The sequence below is a fragment of the Diabrotica undecimpunctata genome, chromosome 3 (assembly GCF_040954645.1).
Source record: "Diabrotica undecimpunctata isolate CICGRU chromosome 3, icDiaUnde3, whole genome shotgun sequence".
Classification (NCBI taxonomy): domain Eukaryota; kingdom Metazoa; phylum Arthropoda; class Insecta; order Coleoptera; family Chrysomelidae; genus Diabrotica; species Diabrotica undecimpunctata.
This window is the reverse complement of record NC_092805.1, coordinates 146,005,018-146,028,481: the sequence shown is the minus strand read 5'-3', so window position 1 is coordinate 146,028,481 and position 23,464 is coordinate 146,005,018. Positions and strand designations below refer to the sequence as shown.

The 23,464-nt window shown below is 32.5% G+C and overlaps 1 protein-coding gene across 1 annotated transcript in view; it reads right to left on the bottom strand.

The window, feature by feature from the left end:
- LOC140436080 (uncharacterized) overlaps positions 1-23,464 on the bottom strand; it is a 1,443,853-nt gene that overhangs the window by 51,420 nt on the left and 1,368,969 nt on the right. Inside the window, exon 12 of the mRNA XM_072524787.1 lies at positions 2,472-2,733. Coding sequence (XP_072380888.1) covers positions 2,472-2,733 — 262 coding nt within the window. The remainder of the gene's footprint in view (positions 1-2,471; positions 2,734-23,464) is intronic.

The window sequence follows — 23,464 nt, the reverse complement described above, 5'->3', positions numbered from 1 at the left end:
TATATTCTAGAAACTGTTTGCTTAATTCGTAAACACCTACATGTTTTTCCACCAAGATTTAATCATGACTACTCCACTACAAATTCAAGAATTCAAGCTTTGATGTGTATTTACCGATCCCGTCCACTGAGTTAATAAAGCAAAACTCTATATTATATTCAGCAAAAAAATTATACAACCATCTCCCTGTGCAACTTAAATCTACAACTTCTTTCCTTAAGTTCCGTAAATTAACAAAAGCCTATCTATCTGAAAGACCATATTATTCGGTGGAAGAGTTTTTTAACGAATAACTAAGAAATTACAGTATGTTTAGGTACAAGCAACTCAAGTATTTCTATATATATTTGGGTATCACATGCAGCAACTTAAACTTATTCGTAAACTAGTTCGTAAGGTGAAATGAAAAAGATAGAAAAGATTTGATTTCACGTTCAAAGCGTCTATGTATCTATTGATACGTATTTCGACTTAATAAGTCTCATCAGAATAGTTATTCATAGCCGTTCTTAACGTGAAAAATAATCTTCTCTGTCTTATAAGGAAGCAACAATAACATGGCTTCGTTATGGATGCAATAGCGACATCTGATAGAAAAATCGTTTGTTTCGAAACTATCTTACCGATAGTTCGTAAGGTTTTATTATGCAATTTGCAATTTAGTTAAATTTTGCAATGGATTGTATATTTTATTTTATTATCTGTTATTTTGTGATTCTCTGATATTGACGATTTATGAAATTTTAGTAAATTTTAATTGTTATTGTTAATTTTTTTAAATTTTTGTAAGCTTTGTCCATAAAATTGTACAATTTTCAGTGACAAAGCATATTTCTATTCTATTCTATATTTTCTTGTGATACGTTAGCATTAGTACCAATCAAACCTGTTGCATTCAACACCGCCAAATTGACGAAATGCCAAAAAAAAATGCGGTGTCACCATTTTCCTCCGATCAAGCTCATAGCATTTTTTGAGCATATTCGATTGGTTCATTATTTTGTATACTCAATTTGTCACATAATAGAGCCGATATGTTTATAATACACTTTAACTACTGTTTTGCAATATTTTTGTATTCTTTTTATAACGTCCTCATCGGTTGGATTGTGAAAATTGGTCAAAAATAAAACTGGCTTTTATTCAAGGCTTATAATCCTTTATAGCTTATTCTTTACTTAAGATTTTCCGTCCTCTTTTGGTCCTTTTTTGAGAGAAGCAAAGAAGTATATTTTCTATCAGATCTATAAGTCCCACATGCATATGTTTGATCGTTATATAGTTCACTCTGAAGATTTACACTATTAAAAAACTTATCAAAAGATGTACACTTCATGATGTTTATCTACTAGATCTCTGGTCAAGTCTTTCACTACCCTTTGACCTAGGTTCTTCTCTGCCTTCAAGCTGTTAATTTTTCCAGTGTAGATATAAACTTTAATATGTATCCTTTTTTATTTGCTGGAACTTAACTTACATCTTATAGCCTCTTTTTATTGGTTTTTTAGGCCTGTATTGTCGGAAATTACTTTTCCTTTTGAATTTTACCATAGATTTATCTATGGATTGCTTTTTGCTGGGTAAATAAGACATATGAATTTGGTAATTCATCAAGCATTGGACGTATTTTTTAGAGTTTGTCATATAATTAGCACTCCCCCTTCTGGGTTCTCTAGTATTATCGCTTAGGTTAAGATTTGTTAGTAGCCAAAATATATCGGTCGTGACCCAAGCAAAATGAAATGCAACTATCACATAGTTCTATCTTTGAGGACCAGAAATCAGAGAGTTATCACTCTATGTAAACATTGTACGCAGACTATGTGAAATTGAAAAATATGAAGACATGTCTCCAGAGTTCCGAGTAAAGGTTAGGGAATTTAAAACTGGATTTTTAAAGTATGGGAAAGTGTTGACAGCTTTTATAGTCCTCCAGATCTTCCACAAGAAAACACCACTTTCAAGTTATTTGCAGACACAGATTAGATACTTTGAAAGTCTATAATTTAGTCAAATTTGCAAGTAAATGCATAGAGAAACTAAAAAACAATTTTGCAGACGTGTTCGCTCGCTATTGCTCGCTATGGATCAAGCAGTATTTGGTGTGGGTTTTTTTTATAAGTTCCTGAAATCTGAAAAAAGCCTGGGCAACTGTCAAATCTGACTCAAATTGTACTTAATAATTCACCACATATAAAAATACATCGCGAATAACAAGGCTTTGAGAAGAGCCATATTAATTTTTCACTAAGTTTATCTCTAAAACTGTTTTTTTTTTCAATATAGTTTTAAGTTAAAGTAAAAGAATTTTAATGGAAATTAATATACCTAATGTGTTACTAATACTAAAAAAATAACTAAAATAACTAAAATAAAGCAAAAACAGACGAATTTGGTTCACAAAAGAATATTATTGTCATCATTAAAGACGTATTTTATTATAAAACTATTTGCTAATCCATATTACTCACCTACAGCATCTGCGATAGTAGATACTTCCTTACAGGTCAAAAACAGCGAATAGAAATTGACCATAATAACCCCTTTGTTCATCGCTAACTTCCTCAACGTATCATCCGGCACGTTTCGAGTCGAGTTGCAAAGCGCATGAGCCGAAGAGTGACTGAAGATGACAGGTGCTTTAGAAACTTCCAAAGCATCTCGCATCGTGTTTACTGATACATGAGAAAGATCGACGATCATACCCAGTCGGTTCATTTCTTTAATAACACTCTGAAATAAAGAAGCGTACACGTTAAGTCAAAAAATTACAATACATAAATATACAGTAAGTCAATAAAATCTCATACAAAATTATTAAAAATTTAAGGTTTTTGTTTATAGCAATCACTCGAGTAAGTGAATTAATATCTTTGGTTGAGCATTTTTTTAAGAGAGATGATAACCCCAAAATAAAGTAAATAAAAACAAAAATGCACAATGAGAAATTCTAAATCGAACTTAATTCAAATTAAAGGTCTTAAGAAAGTTAAAACAAGCTGTGTCTTATCTCCAAAGTTATGAAGAATTTGGTATGCTATTCTTTGTGGCATTCTAAAAAAACCATGATCTGAAATCGTCAAAATTCAAATTAGGTTTACGTAAAATCCATTAAAAAATGAATGCCGTGCGTATGCGCTGAAAGTGTATATGCGTAGATGGTTATGATGTCTAGACAGACGTCTTGATAATTAGAATCAAAAGATAGACCCTCTTTGTAAAAAGGTATGTATTGTCTGGAAAATATTAAATAAAACTATAAATCACAAATAATGCGCCGTAAGTGGTCAAAAATAGCCTAACTCACGTGTACATCATGCAATCTCGGAAATTTTAAATTTGATCATCAGCGGCGCGTAAAAAATTATGTTTCCTTGCGGGTTATTTTACACTGTACCAATGAATATTAAATTTTTGCTTTAAAAAAAAATAGGTTAGATCTGGCTTATAAAATAAGATTTCATCCACAATTATAATGTGTAGACTAAGTGGATGTGGGGAAGTCGACTTTATACCTAAAGATGTAAAATACTCATATTACTACCTATGTTCTTTTCATTTCAGAACGGTATTCAACTATTTAGTTTGTCAATAGAAACAGTGCTAGCAACCGCAGATACTTGTTTGGTTTGTATGTACATATTGTCTTTTGAAAATATGCCAAAACGTGTTTATTTGGAAGAAGTTATGAATCATATTATTACAAATACAATACTTCCCGCAATTAATTCTATGAAATTATAATGAAATGTGTTTACACAGCAAAATAAAGATACAACAGACGAATCAACAGCTGAATCAGTAGACTGCCGCAACTACACAATGAAGCAAATACTTTGATTTTATAAGCGTCAATAAAGCATTAAAAAGTCTGTCAAAAGAAGAACTGGAATACAAAGTAAACATTTTACTTGCATGATACAGAACAGGAATCAGCCCAACAAAATAAAAATTTTGGTGCTTGAGGACTAACAAATTTTAAATACATATTTTCATGCTCTGATTTTAAAAGTGACTCATTTTATTATTTATTTGCTGGAGTTTATAAAGAATTATAGATTGATTTATTCACTCTTCAACTGCACTTAAGAATGCACATACAATTACATTTAAACACATTTCGCATTTAAAAAAATAAATTGTCTCTATTTTCTCGTGCATGTAAGTAATATATATTGTAACATAGTGTATAACTGAATCGCTGATTTTAACAAGTCCCAATAAAGATTTGTTAGTTAACATTTTACCTGTGGTGCTTATTAAGATGCTAAAACTTTTAAAACGGGATTTGTTAGGTGAAAGTAAATTAAAATTGCTCTAGTGAATTAAAATCAATCAAATACAACAAAAAGTGTTGCATTTTCATTTTTCACAAGTTTTGAGACTCAGAGACTCATAACGACACAAACCAAGGTCTGTAGCGGGGTATTTGTCATGACCCACTTAGTCACAGGCTTGTCGCTACTTTTTTACATATAGTATGAGTCAAATCTATGGAATAAATTCACTATTTTAGAAACAGGCGATTTTTAACAAAATCTTAAAACACATCTTTATTTTTGAATGGCCATGAATTGCTATATATGTGTTAACCATTACGTGATCAGTGTTGGAGTAATAACGTAATCGACAATATTTTTTAAATACAAACCGAGATCACAAGACACCTTATAAAAAAGGTCTCCTAATCGATTTTGCAACGATATATTATTCAAATATTTAGTTATACAGGGTTAACAAAAATTATATACTTAGTTAAGTAAAGTGGAGTTACAATAAGTAGTCATTCACTGAACTAAATGTGGCAGCCGTAGCTCAGTGGCTATGTTACTGGCTTAACAAGCTGGAGGGCCCGGGTTCGTATCCCGGCACCGACAAATTTTTCAATTTCTAATTTAACTGAGCTATCACCGTTCTTCGGAGGGGACGTAAAGCCGTCGGTCCCGGCTACGAAAGTAGTCGTTAAGTCATGTTAGGGGCGCTTGTGCGACCTGAAAACCGTAAGAGACTAGACCTTAGCCAGAAGGCTACACGAACTTTACTTTTTTTTACTGAACTAAATTACAATAAGGGCCGCCACTGTGGATAAAAGAAAGTTGTGTCGTTAGCTGGTTCCAAAAAAAGAAATACATTAATTAATAAGAATGCTACATTCTAATCTGAAATTAATTATTGTAGTATCTCTGAAGTATTCAAAGTTATTTTCACAAAAATATTTAAATCAGTATTGCCATTCACTGGTCGTTATTTTCAATGATAGATGAATCGGTTAACTAGTAGACGTCAAATTTTTACTGTTTGGGTTTTTTGCCGATATTGAGTTGAATGAAACTTGCAGAAACAAAGTGAATCAAGATTGTAATCATGGTTTATTGTGGAGATAGAGTGAGGACTCAGGCAGAGTTTCGTAATTTATTTAATGCAAAATACCCTTGTCGCGGACCGATTTCTCATCAATAATTAGAAAAACTAAAAAAAATCCGAGAAACGAGATATATTAAAGATCTCTCTTCTACCACTTCAAAAGAAGTGGTAGAAGATCAATACCCGAAGCCAAGAAACTGGACTTTGTAATGGTGTTTCAATAAAATTCCCATACTAGTTCGAGGCAGGTGGCACTCGATAATAATGTATACCAGTAAACTGTTCTTAGAGTGCTAAAAAAGACGAAGTGACATCTTCACAAAGTACATCTGGTCCAGAAGCAGTTAACAGATGACTTAAATAGAAGAATCGAATTCTGCGAAACCATTATGGAATGATGTATCAGGGATCAGAGTTTCATAAAAAAAGTTCCATAAAAAAGATACTTAACGGTCACGTAAACCGTCAGACATATAGATATTGGGCCAGTAAAAATCCACATTGGATTAAAAGCATAGGACACAATATCCTGAGAAGGTAAATGTTTGGTCGGAATTACAGACAATCATATTACAGGGCTATATTTTTTTTGAGGAAAACTTAACTGTTCTTCGTTATCTAGAATATTTTTAGGATTATATGATGCCATAGCTGGATCAACTTTTTTCAAATACATAGAAAAGTGTCGTTGAGGTACGAAAATACTTAAATAATATTTTTCCGAGTACGTGGATAGGTAGAAGGGGATCTATGGAATGACCACCAAGGTCTCCACATTTGACTCAGTTAGACTTTTTTTATGGGAATATTTCAAGAGAAAAGTGTATCAATGTCGACCAAATAATGTAGAAGGTTTGAAGGAGTTCATCAGAACGGAGATTGCACAACTAATAAATTAAATAATTTGATTTGATTTTACCGAATATTTATTATTGTTAATAATAAATTAATAAGTTAATTGTATTAATATACCAACAGTTTTTGTTAACCCTGTAGAAAAAAATATTCGTTGCAAAAACGATTAGGAGATCTTACAAATGAAGTGTCCAGTGACCTCGATTTGTATTTAACCTTTAACTACGGGCGCCCCTCCATTAGTCATAACTACGTGCGCGGTGTATTCTGTACACCACCGACTAAAAACGCAAATAAAAGCCACAACTAGGTATTTTTAGTACATATATTGTATATAATAAATGTAGGCATATATTTAAGAGAATGTCTTAACATAAAAAATAATACATAACGAAAATATAAAGATTAGCAACAAATATAAGAACAAAAACTCAACCACTTCTTTTTCTCTAAAAATAACCTTCTTGAGATTCTTGTATATTAGCTTAACATTAAAAATATTATAAAACTAGTATATAAATCTAAAAACTAGGAGTAAATAATCATTCACAAATGAACATATTTGAGAATATTTGTGCTATTCACTTTCGTTTTCTTCCTCGTTTGCGTCTACTAAATTACAATTTGCACAAATTGTATCAGAGTGCTCTTTACAAACCATTCTATTACATTTGTTGCAAGATATTGTTGTAACTCTATTTTTGCTCCTTCCACAACAATGGCACCTCCCCCGTTTTTTTGCTTGTGGTTCTTCATCGTGGTTGTCTTGTACGTTTTTGTATTTCTTCAAGAATATTTAAAATCCAGAGGTAAACTCTGTATTTCCGCCCTCTCAGAAAGATGAGGTCTTATCAATGCCAATGATAATTCTTTTAGAAAAGCTATTCTATATTTTTGAGGATTGTCGAGGTTAGCAGCATTGTACAGGATCTGGCTGTTAATTCCGGCAATATTCAGGAGTTGAAAAAACAATACCATTGGCCATCTTCGTGTTCTTCGGGATACCGAATAGGTACTGCACATTTTATCTACAGTGTCTACGCCTCCTTTATGTGAATTATAGTCTAAAATTATCATTGGTTTTCCTGTTTTGGGATCTACTGTAGAATTACTGTGCATGGTAGATAGGAGAATAACAGCTTTATTTTTTTTTGTGTGTAGGATACAATGGTAACTTCTTTTTGAAAACCAAAAGTGGATGATCCAATTGGTGTGTTTTTTCTTGGTAAAAACTCTGGAGGTAGTTCCCTTTTATTTCGTTTAAGTGTGCCAACCATCGTTATCTTTTCCTTCAAAAGGTCAATTGCCAACGGATAACTCGTATACCAATTGTCGCATGTTAAATTACGGTTTTTACCTTTCCAAGGTTGAAGCAGGCGATGGGTAATATCCGTTGGTGTGTTAGATTTTTTGTAGGGCCCTTCCGGTTGTTGACCACAATACACCTCAAAATTGGTGACATAAAAGGTCTGCGCGTCACATAACACAAACACTTTTAAGCCATACTTTGCAGTTTTACTTGGAATGTATTGTACAAAGTTGCATCTACCTCTAAAAGGTATCAACATTTCATCGATAGTCATTTCTTCTCCCAAGGAATAGTTGCTGCTACAGTTTTTCATAAACGTATCAAGAGTAAAGCGAATGGCAGCAAGTTTGTCAATTGATTTTCGGTCCTTTCGAGTATCTTTAATGTCAAACCTAAGAGCAGCAAGCAAAAATAAAAATCGATCTGCGCTCATACAGGCTCGAAAGATTTCTGAGCCGGTACCATCTTTTGTCCACAATTCGAGGAAGTGTGTATGATTTTGTTTTTTAGTCCCTGCAAGAAATAATAATCCTAATAATGCCATGATTTCCTGTTTAGTCGTATCTTTAGCCCGTCTTGGCCGTTCATAATTTAATCGCATTTTTGCAATCTGCAAATTTGTACATTCAACTATATTTTCTATGATTTCATTTGTAAAGAGTTTTTCAAAAGCACTTAGTTCCGTAGTAACATCTCTCGCACAAACTGTTGGCCCAGGAAATATCTTGACAATATTTTTTGAAGGAGTTTTAGTAAATTTGCTAAGAAGAGATTTCTTATACCATTTAGTTTTTCTGTCTTTTGCTATAAAATAATCATTGTCTTCATCAAGATCTGAACTGTTTTCAATGTTACTGTTTGTGTCCGAGTCAATCGTATATTGATTTTCGTCATTCAGATCAACTTCTGATTCAGTGTCGTGCTCCGTTTTTTCTATTAGCTCGTCGTCTGAAGTATCTGGGTCTCCACCAACATCTTCATCAGATTCTTCCTCAAATATAGCTTGAGCCATAGCTCTAAGTTCATCTTCTGAGAGTTTTGGGGATTTCTTACTGGTACACGATCCCTGCAAAGTAAATATTTTGTAGTACCTCTCGATGTATAAACGTTACGAGAAATATATAGAGGCAACGATTGTAATTTTTATTATTTATTTCTAATTAATATTTCAAAGAGACATGACCGTATTGCTATGGAAGAAAGAACATGAAAAAACAAGACCACAAAAACAACTAGAAGGTCGTTAAATAGTCCAATAATAGGTACTCACAAATATCCAAATAGATAACGGTATATTAAGTTATGAGAAAATGCTAAAATAAAATATTTGATCAAATGTATTATCATAAAACTAGTTTTATTATAATAAAATGAAAGTTTTATTAAAATTTTAATAACAAATTACAAATTCTTTTATTCAAAACGTTGCAAAATGTCTAGCTTTTGTTACATATAAGTCGATATACATTAATAATGCTATTTTTTAGTAGATAAACGTAATATAAATCTCACAAAATTTACTTACATAACTAAAATTGAAATTGACGTGTTTTAAGATTTTTTTAAGTCGTCTGTTTCTGAAATATTGAAATTATTCCATAGATTGTCATCATATTTTATACGTATTGACATCTAACAAAAGTAAAATTGTGAAAATTATAATTTAATTTGAACAATATTAATAAAACGGAGGCAACACCCGGTAACATATATTAAACTTTTATGTTTTCATTTTTTTAACCAAAGCTAAAATTTCCTTCTGTTCGACTAATTTGCATATCAGATATAAGCCACCAAAAATTTTTTAACGGAAGTCGCCGACATGAAGGGCAAACAGTTACTTCCCTATATTTCTCCTTCTTCCGACTTATCTAATGAAAGAAAGAAAACTCTAATTTGATCCTTTTCTCTTAACTTTATTTGCTTGATTAAATTGGAACGATGACAATGCTTTGATCATATACCCAGAACCCTTGTTCAATTTGATTATGAGAGAGAATATAAAAGACAAGTCGAATTAATCAGATGAACCCGAAAGACGAATTCTGGTCTACAGGATGGACTAGATCGAATTAAAATAAAGAAACTAAAATGTATTTCACAATCGTCCAAATAATTGTCAGGTTTGGCGGCTAAAAACGAATATATAAGGTCGCTGTGTCTGCAAAAGCCCACAATATTTTTAAACATGTTTAAAATTTCCAATACAATTAATAATGAAAAATATGGCCGCCTTAAAACTTTCCTATGCTAGTTGCTGTTTTTACAAATATGGCACATACAATTTTTTATTATCGCAAAACTGTCTTTAGTTTTCGCAACCATTTTTTTTGTCAATATAAATCTGAAATGTGGTGTAGTATATTCATTTGATGGCACTATGGAAGTAACTACCACGACTCTATGTATCAAAGTGTTTAATCAGTTTTCCTTCTTTATAGTAAATCTACCTTATTTTTGTCACAGTATTTTTTATTTTTGATTAATCTAAATTCAATGATGTAGCGATTAATAAAGTAGTTATAGATTATAAATATTTTTTTTAAAGCCGTCGGTAGCCAGTCGTTTAGGTAGTCTGCAGCCAATTGGCTCATTGTATATAATTTGGTCACTTGGTCATAATAACCATTCTAGAATTCTGAAAGCCTGTCTCAGCTTATACAGGTTTAGTGGATGGGTATGATATGATTTTTGAATTACTTCATAGAGAAGTGTATGATACCTGTCACCTAGTAGTTATGTGTATGGTATGTAAAACAGTTCCATTGTATTCAACTGGCGCATGCTCAGTAAAAATCGGCCTTAACCCGATTAACGCAAATGTCATCCAACATATATTTTCCAAGTACTTGACAAGGTAAACTTTCCCAGTAAGAGGTATTGTGTCGGATTCAGAATTTTTTCTGGTCACAGACAGTATTTTTTAGGTATTGACTATAGATCTGTAACTGCTGGGTTTGTAACTCTGCTGGGTTTGTAGCTGATCGTCTTCATTGCCGTGTATTTTCTGGTGACCCAAAGGCCAGTCCATCTTAGGACTTCTGAGAGCTACATGTCCGCTTGATTATCCGTGCATATATTGATTCGATTTTGTTTAAAAGTTAGTTTCCTTTGCATACTGTAAATTTTCATAAATCTGTGCCCAGAATAGAGAAGTGTATTCTCCTATTCGTCTTTCATCCTCCATGGACTTAAAGAATGTCAAACATAGAAGTTACTGGACGAATAGGAAATAAAGCTAAAATAATATTGACTACTATCAAAAGAAGAAAACTTGAGTACTTAGGACATGTGACATAATTACTTATTACTGCAACTTATTATGGAAGGCAAAATCCGAGGAAAGCGAAATAAGAGAAGACAAAGAATATAGTGGTTTACGAATTTAAAGGAATGATTTTAATGCTGTAGTGTTATATGATATATAGATTTTCAAAAAGCGTTTGACAGAGAAACACATACACCTAGATCCCAAGAATATTAATTTATCAAAAATCTATACTGCAATAAAACAGCGGTCGTAAGGGTGAAAGATAGTGGCACAGACCAAGTAGAAATTCAAAGAGGAGTCAGGCAGGGATGTGTGGTATCGTCACAATTATTTAATGTGTACTCCCAACTAATATTTCAGGAGCCACTATGGAAAATAACTGAAGGTGTAGGAATTGGAGGAAGCATCATTAATAACATGAGATTTGCAGACGATACCTCAATCATCGCAGAAAATATAGAAGATAAAACCAAATACATGGTGATCTCAAAAAGCCCTGTTGACAACATACATCTGACATTAAAGGGTAAACCGTTAGAGAAGGTCAACAAGTATAAATAAATCGGATCAATTAGAAAGTCACAGTTAGGTCAAGACGAAGAGACAGAGGTCAGAATTGAAATAGCTCGAAGAGGATTTATAAAATACAAGTCAACGTATACAAATAAGAAATTAAGTATGGTTATCAGGTTGATGTTCGTCGAAAGTTATGTATGGTCACAACTGCTATATTTGGTAGAGGCTTGGACACTGAAAGCCCAATCGGTTAAAAATTTAGAGGCGTTCGAAATGTGGCTATATAGGCGTATTTTAAAAATTCCTAGAACTGCAAAAGTCTCAAACAAAGAAGTGTTAAGACAAGGAAAACATTGCAGAAAGCTTATGAACACAATTAAAATAAGAAAAACATTGTATCTGGGCTACATACTTTGAAACGATAAATAATCTCTTCTGAGCATCATCATGCAAGGAAGAATAGAGGGAAAAAAAGCTTGGGAGAAAACAAGAAATCATGACTGGGGAATATCAGAGATTAGACTAACCTCAGTGTTGAACAGATATTTCACATTGCAAAAGATAGGTAAGCGTTTAAAGCAGTGATCGCCAACCTTCGTTAAAAGACGGCAAAATAAGAAGAAGAAATGCAGAACTAATTAGAGAGGCAGTAGTAGGATGCGTATGTCTATGATGATTTCCAACCTTCGATTAAAGATGGAACTTGAAGAAAAATATCCTCCTAGTAGAATATAAATGTTTACATTTTTACTAATATTAAATATTCCTGCACCCAACTCTTCTGCAGCTTCTGCATTCCTAGACCCGTCTGCGTATTAGATACAACCCTGTAGCCTGGAGTATGTTTCCACTGCTCTATACTTCTCGTAAACAGACATCCACTTGGAAAGTTAGTTTAGACCTGTATATGGTCAGAAGTCATCATAAGTTCGGTTTCCTATTTAATGTTGCTATGTCCTAATGTAACCATTACATTATTAAGGTTTTTTATCGCTGTCTATAATATCCCATTCTCCCCTCCCCCTTATAATGCTGTGCAAGGGAGGAAGGTCCAGTAAGGTCGCTGTAGCTGCTATTGATAAACTCTTCAGAACTCCTGTGATTTCAAGGCAAGTAAGTCTTTGCATCTTGCTTATTTTAGGATGACACTTCCTTTCCGCACCTTTGGCCACAATACCATGCACCGTTTTAAACTCAAAATTTTTCCATGGGTGCATGGAAATGAGTTATTCGTGACTGAAAGTTCAAGTCAAGTCAAGTCAAGTCAAATTTGTTGATCACATGCTACATTATACAAAGTACATGTATGAGACAAGGTAAAGTTCACCACTTACACATCAAAAATGCATGTTTTTATACGGTTTGCTCCAACTTCTTTAACCCGTCTGAAAAATACGTTTTCTCGAGGTCTGCAAAGTAGGCTTCGGTGGCGGCGATGACCTCCTGTTTCGACTTAAATTTCTGCCCGGCGAGTGACTTTTTTAAGTTTGGAAACATAAAAAAAGTCACACGGGACCAAATCTAGAGAAATTGGTGGATGGGACAACAGTTCGTAGCCCAATTCGACCAATTTCGCCATGGTGACGTTAAAGGTATAAGCCGGTCCGTTGTCATGGTGAAATAGCACTTTTTTCTTCGCTAAATGGGGTCTTTTTTCTGCAATTCGGCGTCAACTAGGCCCAATAACTCGGAGCAGTAGAGAGAATGACCGTTTTGCCTCTCTCCAGGTAGTCGACGTAGATGATCCCTTGTGAATTCCAGAAAATGGTAGCCATCATTATTCTGGCAGATAGGACAGTCGTCTCATTTGGAACACGTTCGCCTTGTGCCGCGACGGTTTTGACTGTTTTTTCTTCCCTGGTGTGTACCAGTGGATTCATGTTTCATCAATGTTTTGCGAAACGATGTAGAAACTTCTTCGGATTACGCTTAAATAGCGTCAAATACTACTCTGAAGTGGTCTCATGGTTAAGCTAGTTGTCCGGAATGAGCAAACACGCACGCCTTCACACGCAGTCGAAACCAAACTACGTGTCCGATTTGACTGAAATTTTGACATTAGTGACATTTTGACATTAGACTACGAGAGTGTATTACACGATAGTATATTTCTCTTGAGATAGTAGCGTAATTGAGCGGTAAGGCTACCTATCGGACCACCTACGTATATATCCCTGTACCAGAATAGGTGCGGCCATTGTCGTATTAAGTTTTGTTATTATATAGTTTCCTTGTGTCTCTCTAAGTATTTACTCTATCAATGAACAAAATACTAAACTAAACATATACTGAGATACAAACCAAAAGATAGAAAAACGTGAAATATGATGTCACAAGGTGTTTCAGAAAAATTTTTTGTATAGAAAAACATAAAAATGGGTTTATTAATTAACAAAACAATATAAAATAAGAGATGTCGCACAGTTCTCTATATAACTGCATTATTTATTTATCTTTATGTATTTTCCTGTAAACATTTGAAAGTAATTGTAACTCTTATTTTAAAACGAATTCAATTTAAGTTTATTCAGTAATAATTTAAGAGGATTAAAACTCTTTGCGAGAGTTGTAAGTATAATAAATCTAGACAAAACGACGTACTTTGAAGTATTCACGAAAAACTTACTATTTTAGATCTTTAAAGTGAACTGAAAACGATCCTATAAACGTCAGATAATGTATAAAGCTGTTAGAATCGTCAAGAAAATACTACTGGAAGATCGTCGATATTTCGAAATTGATAAAATTTTAGAATCTCGTCACTAGTTCTATTTCAGATTTAAGGATATGTTTCCATTTTATAGAAAATTGTATTTTATTGTAATGTAAGGAATCAAAAATGCTTACAACCTATATCGTTCTGATGATAATATTTCCAATTTTTGAAGATTTATGCGGTAGCAGAAAATTTAAATTTTCATAATTTTTTATTGTTATAATCAGGCTTAGGCAAATATGCAAATTGCATATTTTGCGTATAATGCATAAAAAATGCAAAAATGTCAAATTTTGCATATTTTTATAAAAGTGAGCATAAAGTGCATACAATTTGAAAATTTGGTGTTAACTATATATTTTTATATTCAAACTTATAGATAGCATGAAAATGCCAATATTGAATTTTGTTTTATAATCACTTGGTATTTAAATTCTTGGTATAGTAACTAATAAAAGACAGCGGCTTATAGTTTTGTCACGTTTTGTCCTGGAATTAAGGGTTTGTGTTTGCCAGTTTATGTCTCTAGGTCAAAATTTTTATTTTGACGGTTAGTTTCACTTGGTTTCACTCATGTTGTAAAATTGGAGGCGTAAACAACGTGTATTTCTAATTGTGAATAATTATTGTGCTTTGAAAATGCCGAAAATAAGCAATGTTTCAACTTGGATAAAACCTTACAAAGAGCTATCTATGGATATGGATAAAGTTTATTGCTTATGTTGTGGCAAAACCGTAAGTACATAAGTATTATTTTTTATTTTATTTTAAAAATTTACACGTTGTTGGTACAAACAAAGATTTTAAACTTGGAGAATATGTTTAAGAAAAGTACCGACACAAGGCTAGTTTGCAATAAATCGACGTATTTTTTCTTTTTTCAAGCATTTTTTAAACTCCTTGCGATAAAAAATAGGATACCTATTTAAAATTCAAATCATTCAATGGTCTACTGAAAGGTCGCTAACATTTTTTTTCTAACAATAGCATAGTTTGCTTTAATTTTGATAAAAGCAAAAACATATCATATATTGGACTTAATTAATTAAGTGCTTTTAAAATCCGTAAACTACTTTTCGAAACCAAATTCAAATCTCAACTGTCTTTTTCCTTTTAAGTGCTTTTAATTTATGCTCACAGTATTTTTTCTTTAAATGTAAACAGCAAAGACCAAGAGCCTCTTGTAAATATTTGGAGGTTCTTTCTTCTTGCACAGTCATTTCTTGACATTTTCATGATTACTGTACCGATTTTTATTTGATTTAATTTAAATATTTTAATTGTTATGCAAAAACGGTTCATTTTTAGTTTATTTCTACAATCTTAGATTTTAAAAATGGGTACAACTATAGAATATTTATATTCTTTTTTATAATTCATCTGAAAAAAAATTTCAAATAGATCAGCATGTCAGAGCCGCGAAACATTTAGCTAAAAAAGTAAAAACTACATCCGGTGAAAAATATCAACCTTCAGTGTCCAAGTGCTTTCAGTCAAGTTCCAAAAAACAAACCAAACAAGAAACTTTTAACGAAGACTTGTGTCGTGCCTTAGTATCTTCTAATATACCGCTTTCAAAATTATCTAATGAAAACTTTAGGTCTTTTTTAAAAAAATATTGCAAGCAAAACAAAAAATAATCTCAATTTGTTATACTCCCCAGTTATCCACAACATAAAAGCCGAAATAGGTAATAATAATTACTTTTACATATGTGTGGACGAGACCACTGACTCGTCAGGAAGATACATTGTGCACTTATTAATTGGTGTACTTAGCGATGAAACCTTTCAAAAATGGTATTTAATTTCCTGTAAGCAAGTGGAAAAAACCAACGCTCTAACAATATCACGGTTTCTACAAGAAGCATTAGCGAACTTTTTTCTTTCTGCTGCTGTGCCCAATGATAAATTATTGCTTATTTTATCTGATGCTGCACCATATATGGTGAAATCAGGACAAAATTTAAAAATATTTTATCCAAACTTAGTACATGTCACTTGTTTAGCGCATGGAATAAACAGAGTTGAGGAGGAAGTAAGAAAAAAATTTCCACTAGTTAACAATTTAATAGCGAGAGTCAAAAAGGTATTCCCGAAATCACCTGTAAGAATACAATATTACAGAGATATGCTTCCTGCTGTTCCAATGCCACCGCAACCCATTTTAACACGTTGGGAAACATGGTTGGAAGCAGCTAATTTCTATGCTGATCATTTTGTTGATTTAAAAAAAAATAATTAACCTTTTAACGGATGATAGTTGCCAATCTTCATTGGAAGCTGATCAAGCCTTCCAAAATAACATCCTCCAACAGCAACTGTCATTCATAAAATCAAATTATAGCTTTGTCCAGAAAACTATAACTCAATTAGAATCCTCCAAATTATCGTTGTTAGAGAGTACAGTTTTAATAAAAGAATTTAAGTCATTGTGTCAAAACGTTAAAGGTACTATTGGAAGAAAATTTTTCAAAAATTTAAAGTAACCATGGAAAAAAATAGTGATTACCAGGTTCTTTCTGATGTGGTTTAAGTACTAGCTGGGACATTTTCCGAACCACTTAATTTAGAACCATCTATTATAGTAAATTTGAAAAATGCCCCAGTTACATCAGTTGATGTCGAAAGAAGTTTTTCTATTTACAAATATATATATTCAGATATAAGCCATAAGTTTTTATTAGAAAATTTTGAACATCATTTGATGTTACCACAATTCAAAATAATATTTATATGTTAAAATAATTGTGTATGTTATGTACTTATAATATTGTAAGTATTTTTGAATATAAAAAATATTGTAAATATTTTTTATTGCATGCATATTTTCTAGATAAATATGCATATTTTTGCATAAAATACTGCATATTTATGGGCATATTTCATACTTTTTTATTTGCATACTTGCCTAAGTCTAGTTATAATAGTTATTGATAATGAGGAACATTTAAGTATGGGAAATAATTTATAATTTCTACACAATAGAAAAAATATACTACGATAATGCCTTTGTTTTCAACAGACTTACACCTAATTACAAAAAATAGTTAAAATAAAAGGGCTCCTGCAGGGTTGTTCCACATCTCCAACCCTCTTCAAAATATACTTAGAGAAAGCCTTGACTACATGTAAAAATAAATGCAAAGGCATGGGAGTACCGATACGAAACGAATACCTATATACGTTAAGCTTTGCAGACGATCTATTAGTGATATAACGTAGTAATGTAACGCCCATCAAAAAAATTCTGAATTTGTAGTGCTTCGTTTTTTACACAAAAGTAATACTTGAACAAATAATTTGTTGACAAAATAATCACGTGGCTCTATCTGAAGAATTTATGAAGTTCAAATCCGAAAAAGATAAATACTTAAACTAGAGTCAGGCATCAGGAAGAAATAGATTTAGAGACCTACCTCCAAAATAATATAAAAATCAAACAAAAAATAAGCCTCGGCCAAAAAAAAAATAAAATAAAAACTAACAAATTGGCGCAAGCCACAAAAAAAATTAATTACTAATAACAAAAATAAAAAACCGGTCGTCGAACCGGACCCAGTTCGGTTAGGTTAGGTTAGGTTAGGTTAGGTTAGGTTGCACAACCTAGGCAAGCTAAGGCACAATAATAATATGCTAGTTAATATTATAGCAGGATTATAGCGCCTCACGCTCTCCAGTCTAACTAGCAGTATTTCATGTGGGAGTTCTTGTACCCAGTACTCCCATGTGACAGGTATTTTGCCGATGTGTAGCCTCTATAGCGCATCAGCGTGCTATAGAGGCTACTCATATCAATCCCCTAACCCCAATAAAATTATTACACCTGCATGTCCTTTTCTAAGGGATGTGGATGACTTAAAGTCCTATGGAATGTTCAATTTAAATATTATGTCTATATGGGATTAAACCACAATTATCGTTTGTAATAAAAATCACATTTTTAACTAAAACAATTTGACATTTCGATTTCCACTCTTTCTCAAAAAGGTTATTATAAAAATTCTGGGAATATGTATAACCAAAGTTATTTCTTGGTTAAACGTTTGTAATATATCGTCGGTATACTGCGAAAACCAGATAAATGACAAATTTTAAAATATTGAGTTAAGTATACGAAAATTCTCAGCTTTTTCCGCTCTACATACAGGTAAAACCCAATAAATGATACGACTTACCATTCAGCAGATAATTTGTGTAATAAACAAATAAGTTACACCTAATCAACTTTTCATTTTCAAATAAAACGATATATCGCTACTTACTTCCGTAAAATTAAAGTTCTGTTGCATGTAAAACAAAGTAAGCCCAAATATATTATTATGCCGGACAACAATATATTTCTACTACTACAAACCATATTCAGTAAAAAGGTGATAAGTGTCATTAATACATTTTACGTGTATGATTTATTAAAATTTCTCTTTCATATCGACTAGTAAAATCCTTTAAGTACACTTACTTCATTCTACCTAAAAACGGGTTGAGTTAAAATTTAGAAATGGTTACTAAGCTTAACCCATAAATGATCTTTATAACACATACACAGATAGAATAACTGAAAACAGCAGTTCAATTCTTGTTGATTCTGAGAACAATATAGTTTCAATGATGGAATCCATTTTTGGTAGTGACTTTTCAGATGTAGACCCCACATATCAGCCAAGTGAAGAGGGATCGCTCTCTCTAGGAAGTCTATATGATTTACACACAGCTGTCTTTGATAGCCTAAATGATGAGAAAAAAGATACTGAAATAGGTGCACCCACGAACAATTTAGTGTCAACTGAAATAGCTAGTTGGATATTAAATCTACTTCTTGACAAAGTATGGAAAGAAGTACGTCCACTAAAACGTTGGAGAAAAGTTAACCCCAAAGATTGGGTAATAAAGGTCGCAAAAAGGAGGCGTGCTGAGGTTTTGCCTTATGAGATAAAAAAAAAGACCATAGACCAGCAAAATTGCCAAAACCAGTTAATTGTTCAGAGTGCTTTTACAAATGTGCCAGTTATTTCAGCGAAGATTACAGACAAAGACTATGTCGTGATTATTGAAAGTTAGAATATGTAGACCTGAAACATTTTCTTATTGCACGTATTAAAACGGAGCCACCAAAGAGAGTCGTTGCAGTTCGTTGAAGTTTAAAAACCACGTGAATTTTCCAAAAAGTGTTACTTTTCTTTGAATGGTCAAGACATACAGGTATGTGAGAGTAAGACACTTTGTATATTAACGTCGTTAATACAGGATGTTGTAAGAAAAACTGATATTCTAGGCTGTTATGCAGATACGGATAAAAGAGGCAAGCATACACCGCCAAATAAAACAAGCAGTAAAACCCGAAAAATCGTGAAGGCTCATATTGAGTCTTTTCCAAACATGGGCACACATTATATTCGCCAAAGTTCAAAGCGTAGATATTTGGACAAAAATTTAAGTATAAGAAAAATGTACCAACTTTTTACAAATGACTGTGAGCAGAAGAAACTGGAAGGTGTTAGCGAAATTACATATCAAAGAATATTTTCTAACGACTATAATTTAAGCTTTTTTGTTGCTAAAAAAATCAATGTTTAGTTTGTAATAAATATGATAGGGCTAATCCAACTGACAAATCCGATTTAGAAGACAGTTACAGAGAACATCAGAGAAGAGAAGAAGTATGTAATCTTAAAAAACAAAATGATAAGAAAAGATCTAATGAACAACGGGATTTTGTTTCAATTACTTTCGATCTACAGGGCGTACTACAGATTCCAAGTGGATTGACTGGAAAACTATATTATTCTAGAAAATTATGTGTACAATTTGTGTGTATATGAAGCCGCATTACCAAATGCAGCTTACTGTTTTGACTGGTCAGAAATTAACGGTAGACAAGGAAGTTCTGAAATAGGAAGCATTATACTCCACTACTTATCAAAATGTGTTCCAGAATATGTAAGTGAAATAAGTTTATTTTCTGATACCTGCAGAAGACAGAATCGTAATCAGCATATTGCAGCCTTACTATTATGGGATGTTCAAAACATAGACCATTTAAATATTATTGAACACACATTTTTAGAGTCTGGATATTCCTATATGGAAGTTGACTCTATGCAGAGTAATATCGAAACCGCTAAAAAACACAGATCTATCTATGCGATGCCAGATTACTTGTCTGTTTTTCAAAATGCAAGAGGAACTAAAAATATCAAGGTTGATGATAGAAAAGTATGTATAGAACCATACAAATGTAAAGAAGTTAAATACTACGACTTTTATGATTTAAAAAATTTGTCATACACTTTAATTAAAAACCGGACAAAAGACCAAAACAGCGAAAAAATAATGTGGTTGAAGATAAAAATAATGAGATGCGTGAAAGGAGGGACAAACAGAACCTATTTTAATTATGACATGTCAACAAGCTTCAATTATTTCCTTACTGATACTGCACGGCAGTCAAAAAGAAAAAAGCACGCCAAGTTATCAACTAATACAAGCAATCTTGAAAAACTTAAACGACTTTATGATGCATATTTGCCAATTAGCATAGCAAAAAAGAGAGATTTGGTACAGCTATGGGATAAGGGAGTGATACCAGAGGAATATCACGGGTGATATCGTAATTTGAAAACGGGAAATGATGTAACAGACATCTTGCCAGAGCCTGCTTTCAGTGACGAATCGGGCGAGGAAGCCTCATAATAATAATATTGTTATTATTATATTCGAAATAAATTTGATTTTTTCTATAAAACTGCCTATCATTCATTATAAATAATAACTACACACAGATGTTAACAAAATTTTCAGGGAAAACCAGTTAAATGTCATAAATATCGACTAATACCTTAAAACATTGCTATTACCTAGTAAAAGCCTCATAACTCGATCACAAAACTGGAAAATATTATACTTGGTTTATTATATTTGTGTTAAATATGTTATTTGAAGAGTAATTGATTTATTTAGATTTACAGGTAAAACCAGGTAAATGATAGCATTTCCAACTTAAATTTAGGATTAGTCAGATAGGTGCCTTAACTTTTTCAAACTAATGATAGATTATAATTTCAGATATATGCATCTTTCACTAGAATACCTAATATCAAAAACAGGCTGACTGCTTAATTCACAATAAAAAACTAAACTTTAAAAACGTTTTTTCTCGATTTCGGTATTCCGACATTTACCTGGTTTTCGCAGTATACCGACGATATACCTGAACAGGTTACGTAGGTATCCACATTATTGGTTTATTAAAACCAGTGCAATATTTGAGACAACGAAATTTTAAACAATTTTCAAATTCTTCGTTCTGGTTTATGCACAATTTCAGCGAAGGGTACGACGAAACGTGTCCGACTGAAAAATCGGAAAAAGATTTTTGTTCGTCAATTCTACATTTGTATACTAAGAGATTTTATAAAACAGCTTTGAAAAAATCAGCTTGTTATTTATAAATAGGATGTATCTACAATTTGAATGCTCACACATTCTACAAAAAAGTAATCTCGACTGTATATTTTTTTAATTTTTACATAACAGGCCCTATTTTTTTGTCGGACAATTTATTCATTAAGTTGTACTCTTCATTTAAAAACTAAAAATCATAAAAAAAACGTTAATAATAAATTTCCACAGACTCGTGGAAAAGCCGATTTTCACTGTTTGACAGAAAAATAGGCAAGTACATTTTGTCGGACAATGTAAAAATAGTATTTTTCACGTTATTTTTGAACGATACAGAGAAAATCAGCTTGTTATTACTAAATTTTTTGAAGTTGTTTTTTTGGCATGTTTAGTTTGGTGGACCTGTTAAGCTCTGCATGATGACATCGTCATTACAGCCGATCATATGGATGATGCAATAATAATATCATGATTCCTTGGAGGTCGAACTAAAGACTAATATAAACAAGACGCAAATAATGACTAATCTGGTGCTAAGTCAAACTATTACTGTTGCTGAAAGAAATACTGTGCACACTGCATCGCCTAAGTACTAAGGACATGAAATTCGGTTGGGTAAAGATAACCAGACATGTGAGCTCCCACGTCGCATAGGATTAGCTTGGGCAGCATTTGGTAAATTAAACTATGTATTTAAATAGAATCTGCCCATGCGCCACAAAAAAAATTCGACCAATGTGTGTTACTTGTGCTTTCTTAGGGAGCGGAAATATTAACACTCACAAGAAGGCACTCAATAAGATAAGCATGACTTAGAGGGCTATGGAGCACCAGACGTTTGGTGTCTCTTTGAGAGACTGAATCCCAAACAAAAAAATATCTAGTAGAAAAAAACAACAGACGCTATTTAAGAAATCGCATCGCTAAAATGGAATTGGGTAGGACACGCGTCGCTAAATTATCAGAAACTCTATGGAAAAAACGTATAGTCCAGTGAAGTGGAGAGACCAAGACAAAAAGCACTACGGAGCAAAGGATGCCTGAACTGACGATCTAAAGCGTGTCAGCGCTAACTGATAAACACATTATGTATTTAAATTTTAAAAATACAAAAAGCATAGTATAAAACTGCCTGCTAGTCTACAATACCGCCCACTGCACCACTTTCTTTATTGATAAATAGACCTATTTGTTTAGCATGTGATTTAAGTTCCATATACGTATTCTCGCCTGTTACTTTGGTTTTGCTTATGAAATGAATTGGGAAAAGCTGTCATAAAAACTATACTATTATAATTTTTAAACGGAGCATATTCCATTGTTTCGATTCATGCGATATTTATGGTTTACTTTAAGATTTTATGTCGATTTCTTTTAACTGTAATATCATTAACAGATTTTTTTATCGTGTTTCATTTGCACTATTCACTTAAAATATCAGCCCCATTATGCAATTCCCCTAGTATTCATTAAATATAATCATTAAATTTTTCTACTATATTTATTTAAACAAAAATCAAGTATTGAAAGCAGTATTGTTTATACTGCAGCGAATCATAAAGAAAGGAATCATAAACGGTCCAAGCCATGAAATAAATTAAAAACTAAAAATATAAAATTAGAGCAAGGAGATTAAAAGTTTGCCCATAAATTCCTTGTAATAAATTTCGTATATGATGCCAGTAATCTGAAGAGTGCATAAATGGGTTGCGAGCTTGAAGTTTTGATGCCCTTTGTTCTTTTTTCCCCGCAAACTTGGAGAAACTTTAAAAACCTTTCCGTGATCTTAGACGTTGTTGAGAGATTACCGATAGTGTTCCTTCCCTTTTTTGCTGTTTTTCTTGGATGAGAAAACTAATTTTTCAAAATATATAGCCCACCACCAAGCAGATATACGTGATTAAAATTTAAAAGACCGATGCTCAGGGTAAGTTTTAAGGTGCATCTGTGGAAAACAATTTAATAGTGTAAACTGATGTTACTTTTAAGTAATCGAAAAATATGGAATTTTATAAAGTTTTAATACAGAATTT